The sequence below is a fragment of the Leopardus geoffroyi genome, chromosome B3, assembly GCF_018350155.1.
Source record: "Leopardus geoffroyi isolate Oge1 chromosome B3, O.geoffroyi_Oge1_pat1.0, whole genome shotgun sequence".
In the NCBI taxonomy this organism is placed as follows: domain Eukaryota; kingdom Metazoa; phylum Chordata; class Mammalia; order Carnivora; family Felidae; genus Leopardus; species Leopardus geoffroyi.
In genome coordinates this window covers 1,491,376-1,497,375 of record NC_059337.1, presented here as the reverse complement: position 1 = coordinate 1,497,375, position 6,000 = coordinate 1,491,376, and the positions used below count along the sequence as shown (strand labels likewise).

The 6,000-nt window shown below is 49.5% G+C and overlaps 1 protein-coding gene across 7 annotated transcripts in view; it reads right to left on the bottom strand.

The window, feature by feature from the left end:
- Positions 1-1,890: 1,890 nt before the first annotated feature.
- The window catches only part of ZFAND6 (zinc finger AN1-type containing 6), a 76,231-nt gene continuing 72,121 nt past the window's right edge, over positions 1,891-6,000 (bottom strand). For 6 of the 7 annotated variants that reach the window (XM_045452250.1, XM_045452252.1, XM_045452253.1 and 3 more), the window contains 2 exons: positions 4,803-4,916; positions 1,891-2,811 (listed from right to left, as the gene is read on the bottom strand). In XM_045452250.1, coding sequence (XP_045308206.1) covers positions 2,663-2,811; positions 4,803-4,916 — 263 coding nt within the window. In that variant the 3' untranslated portion in view covers positions 1,891-2,662. Of the gene's footprint in view, positions 2,812-4,802; positions 4,917-6,000 lie in introns of those variants that run through there. The other variant, XM_045452256.1, reaches the window with a different exon arrangement.

The window sequence follows — 6,000 nt, the reverse complement described above, 5'->3', positions numbered from 1 at the left end:
CAGCAGTTTTCTTTACTTTTTTCCCCCAGCCCTTAAAACTTTGTGTTACATTTAAGACATTAACTTCCTATGGCAGGAGGTAGGAAATCAACTCTCACCCTTTCCCACAGATACATACCCAGTCATTCCAGCTCCAGTTATCAAATTCTCTTTCCCCAATGTGACGTGCCACCTCTTACGCCGAAGTCCAGTCCACGTGTGCCCTTCTCTGGGCATTCTGGGCTGCTCCACTGGGAAACGTGTACAGCCCTTGGCTCACACGGAGCTCTCTTCGTTAACATAGCTTCACGTGAACAGGTCTTAACATCCGACAGGACAAGTGCCCCCGCCCTGCCTTTTCTTTTCTGAAACGCTGTAGCCCTTGGCGATCTTTCCTCTTTTATTTTGAAATTGCTTTAACAAGTTCCATGAGAAAACTTGGTGTGATTTTGATTGGAATATATTTGAATCTATAGGTCCATTTGGGGACACATGACAACTTTCTATTGTCTTCCTAGCTATTAATGTGTCTCTTCCTATTTACTGAGGTCTTAGTTATTGTCTCTTAATAATACTTAAAAAAAAAAAAAGGAAAAAAGTTCTGAAGTTTGAGAGAGAGAGGAGAGGAGGAGAGAGAGGGAGAGGGAGAGGGAGAGGGAGAGGGAGAGGGAGAAAGGAGGGAGAATCTCAAGCAGGACCTAGACTCTTGGTGCAGAGCCCCACGGGGGGGCTCAAACTCATGGACCGTGAAGTCATGACCTGAGCCGAAATCCAGAGTCGGAGATTTAACTGGCTGAGCCACTGAGGTGCCCTTAGTGTTTTCTTAAAGAGGCCTTCAGTATGTATTGTTAACGTCCTAGGTACTTGGTGATGATACTGCCATAAAAGGTATCTTCTGGCTTTCTAGTTATTGCCATGAAGAAATGCACCTGGCTTCTGAGAAGTAATGCCACACGTCGCTACCTAACTACACCCTCTATTTCTAGTACTTTCTCTAGATTCCTTTAGACTTTCTGTAAGAACAAACAGGTTAACATGCAAATATCGAGCGTCTCCTCCTTCCTGCTTCCTATGACTGACTGTTTTGACTCTACTGAACACAGATCTCCAACTCACCGCAGGCAGCCCTGTGTTCCTGACTTCAAAAGGGAATGAGCTTCCTCTTTTTGGAAGATGGCCGCTTTTCATTTCTTTGTTTGGTTTTACACAGAAACCATCAGCTTAAGGAAATTCCTTCCTGGTTCTGACTTACCAAGAGTTTTCATCATGAGTGGGTGTTGAATTCTATTAGGTGCTTAACCTGAATCTGCTGAGCTAGTCAGAACGGTTTTCTCTCTTGAATCTGTTCATGTAGTAAATTGACAGATTACATTTAAATACGTCACATTTACAGATTTTAACGCTAAGCCATCATTACATCCAAGAAGTGGTAGACAAACTTAAACCTAGAAATCTGTATGGTAAAATAGTGCTTTTCATGTGTTTTATGTAGTATTTCATGGGCAAAAACGGCTGGCTGGCCGATAGAGTGTGAAACCCATGGGACAGACAGTCTCTCTCGTCCACAATCCTGTAGCTGCCATGTTTGATTTAGGCCCTTTCCGCTTCGAATTCGACCAGAAAAAGGAGCTCCTTCCTGACCAGACGCTAACTCGGCGTGACGGGCTGAGGAGCAGAGCTGGAGAATGTGATCTCTGAGCGACTGAGAGCAGTTCTTGGCGTTAAAGAAACGCTGAGGTCCTCCACGCAAAGCGACGGGAGATCACCACTCACCGTGGCAAGATCGGTCGCAAGCGGACGTGACAAGGGCAGCGGCGGCAGCTGCGCGGAGTCAGTGGAGGAGAAACGAAAGCGCCACAGGTCAAGGTGAGCCGCCAGCAAGAGTAAGAGAAACGGCAGAACAAGGGAGCGTATGGTTTTCCTTTTTATTTAATCACAGACAGGTGGGGTAAACATAAACACAGCACGATTACTCCAGATCATTCTTCGTATCGTGTACACACCCAGACCGGTGAACGCTACCGAAAGAAGCCTGCGGTCGGCGATGAAACGCACACAGCCGTTCCTTCCCTCGCTCAAACAATTCAGAAACACACAAACGTAGAATCTCATCAGCACACACTCTCCTGTGACAAATGATTCAGACATAAATAGTGGGTGCAAAGAAACTATATGCTAACACAGGTATAACCTTTGTTAATGAAACAACAGAAGCAGCCATAATGATTAAGATACATTCAGTTACTGGTAACTAGTTGTGCCCTAACGGGCATTATCAAAAGAGAAATCGTGCTGCAGAGAAAAGCTCTATATACACACACAATGAGAAAAATAAACTGCAAGTTCAACGCATGCATGTTTAATACTGGAAAAATCACAGCCCTCCGAAAGGTCTCCACGTTTGTTATAAAAGCCCTCTGCGCTCAACTAAAATTAAAATGATCTTAGAAGGATAATACTTGTAAAGTTTACTTAAGTCTTTTCAGCCACAGAAACTGCAATGGAAATAAATGTTCAGAGTCATTTTCAAAACAAAACCAAAAATCTATTCTTCTGGTTGACATGCATGATTAAAAGGTCTGTGCCACGCACACTGCTCTACACTCCCCAGGACTAGGAAAAAAGACCTCAAGTCAACTTTTAGTTTGCAGATGGTCAAAGGAGTTTGTATTCCAGCCGGAGTTCAAATCTTCTGGATCTTTTCGCCGACAACTACCGGGTTTTCTTTTCTGATTTTCTCCGCGGCATCAGCTTTGTAATTGTACGAGCAATTGTGCACGTCTGAGTAACGATGTACACCACAGTACACATGTCCACACCGGCATTCAAACCCTGCAAACGGATCAGTACACACGCGTGAGCAGGAGGGAGGGACTGACTGCGCGGTGCCTTAGCACCGTCAACACTAACAGCATCGGCTACGCAGCGCGGCGTCTAAACAAGCACGCTGGGCAGTTGCAGGACCCAGTAACGGTTTCGGTGCAGACTGCACCAGCTGATCGCTTCCTTCCTCGTTCCTACCCTACGAATGCAGGTGCGTAGCACCGCAAATCACAACCGCTGCCCTGCGCTCGGGTCTCCACCTGGGACGTGGCCACAATTACTTCCTACCAAAGTCAGGATCGCTGCACCGAATGTAAAACGCTTCTCAAATCCAAATTCTAAGTGTGCAGGAAAGCACACCATCAGAGGCAACCTAAAAATTTAGTGAAGAAGGTGTAAGGAAACTTCTGGGAGGCCTGGATCCACGCTGGCTTCCCGCGGCAGACCCCTGTGGGGGCGGGGCTCCCGCGGCTCAGCGCGAGCAGGAGCAGGGGTGCGTCAGGGCCGCCTCAGCGTGAATCCGCTCGCTGACTAACGAGGCCAGTTACCGAGCTTCTCCGAGCCTCAGTTTCTGCATCTGTAACTTTGGAATAAGTTACTGTAGGGACCGAATGGGGAACGTGGTGAGCACTTAATACACGGTAAACGTGCAATAATGCGATTTAATTTTAGGGAAATGCCCACAGGGCTGAAGCCGAAAGAGAGATCTCGAGTGTGGGTGGAGGGCCTTTATAGAAAACCGGTCCTGCTTCTCATAATGGAGTGTTTTGATGTGACGGAGCTGCTGGAAACGGAGCACAGGAATCGACATTTTGAACACTGACGTTTGATGGAAGTTTCCTCTACCACCTTTTTGTTTGTCTGTTTCAGAAACACATTCTGTCCCCTCGTGACAATGAATGGAAAATGAAGCCAACTCTAACGCCAGACCGACAGACCGGACAAGATGAAAATTACTGAGTCTCCACCTTCCCATCACGAAGTCTGAGTGTTTCTGAGACTCAGAAAGACTGTATTTGACACTAAATACGTCTATTTCGAAATGTCTTATTTGTCCGTGCTTGTATTCTCTAAATAAACACATCTGCCCAAGTACGGGCCAGTCGTAAGTGTCTCTGACATCAGATTATAATCCCCTTTCCACTTGGTCTCCAACCTACTCCTTGGCGGGAGAACCCTTCCTAAAAAGCATCCGATTTTATCCGGTATCGTCAGCTCTGTACGTCAAGTTCTTATGCTACGGAGCACAGAGCACGGCGCCTGGCGCACACACAGCGAGAAATGGTCATTGTTTAGAAGCTGTGACCGCCGTCCACCAGGAAGCACAGCGCACATCGTGAGCCTGTCCGTGTTTCTGTCTCACCGCGTATCCGACGCCCCCGTTCACACGCTCCCCGTCCGCGGCCCCTGACGAGGCCCCGTTCCTTCCTTCCTCCGACCTTCTGGTCGAGCTGTTCTTTCTGTCTGAAACGCCCCTACTCCATCAGCTCTGGGTCCCAGCCCTCCTTCAGGGCCTGCCTCAAGCGTGCTGCCGTCGTGGTACTTTCCGTGACGGGCTCCTACTCCCCCCTCTTCCATTCGGATGAACCGCGGCACCCGTCCGACTTCCCAGAGTGTGCTGACTGTGCTCCCTCTGCTCCACACCCAAGTGGCATCTCACTACGTTTTCTCCCTCCCCGAGTAACGGTGCGTCTCACAGCGGGGCCGGCCGAGCTTGGGTCCCCTCCTGTGTGCACTCTCTGGCCCTCGGAGCACCTGGTGCCCGGGCCCGACCCGTCTGACATTCGAAGACTCTGCTGGGATGGACCAGTAAAAGAGCATCTATTCGTGTCACTCTCAGGTATATAATTAAAGACACTTTAAGAAAACTCAGAAGCGGGAATGAATCCAGGATTAGCTCTCACGGGAACACACGTGAACCTCCTGGGGCCTGGAACAGTAAGGCGCGCGTTATTTTAAAGAACACTCTGAGGCTGACGCCACTGCACTTCGGCCCTTACCAGTAAGTCCTACTTTCTTCCTGCACATGAAACAGCGGTTCTTTTTCTGTTTTGGCTTTTCAAGAGACTTGCTTTGCTCTTCAGATGGCTGCTGTGCTGTATCTGATACTGAAGCTGACAAAACAGGAAGGAGGGACAGTTTAATTATTCAGTAAGATTGTGACACTGGTTGGTGGCCGTCCCCCTCCCACCCCACCAGTCTGTTACTGTGAGGGCCACCGAGGACTCCGTTAGCCTGGAAGAGGCTTACACGGAGTGACAAAGCCGATTACATAATATGACCCCCTATTCCTCAGATGTATGTGTGCATGTGACGTACGTGTGGATGTGCGCACGCAGGAAATCTGGAAGAACATATATCAATATGTTAACACTGACTCAAGATCTAGCACGGCATTCCCTATGTTTTTTAAATTATGTATTTGAAATAAAAGGTGCAAGCACTCATATACACACACACACGCACGCACGCACGCACACAAACACTCCTGGGGTATTTTCTACGGGAGTGTGTAAGGAGATGGCCACAGGCCAACTTCTGAATATTGCTGGGGTCCGAACTATGTAGATTTCTCAGAACAAGGGCAAAAAAAGGCTGAAAGCAAGACCGTGTAGAGCACCGTGCTTAAAAGTCTCAGAACGTTCCACATAAAACCTTTAAAACGTTAGCAAGGTCGATGTAGTAGAATGTTACAAACAGGATAACAAAATGATGCATTTCAGCAGTGAAGCGAAGGCCGGCTGCACCAAGATTCCAATTCCTGCACCTAAACCCTACCTCGCTGAGCCCTCCGGGCGCGGTCGCCAGGCAGGGGCGGTCACGTGGCCCAGCACACACGCCATCCCGCTCCGAAACAGTGACCCTCCACGGTCGCGGTGGGGCCAGGCCCCTGTGTTCACACCACCCACGGCCGGGCCCCAAGGGCCCCTTCCTCGCCCTCCTCACACCTGGGGCCCCTGCTCTTCTTTCTGAGGAGCAGCTCCAGTATCCCCTCCTCCACACAAGCCGTCCCACGTCTCCACGAGGCTCACTCATCGCCCCTGGCTCCCTGACCAGTCCCACCAAATCCTGGGCCCGCCACGTGCGTGCCTCTCCGGGCCACACTCGACACGGCACGGAGCCCACGCCCCGCGATGTGACTCACCCCCAGGACAAAGCCTGGAGGCCCGGCGGCACCCTCCCCCTGCTACAGCCACC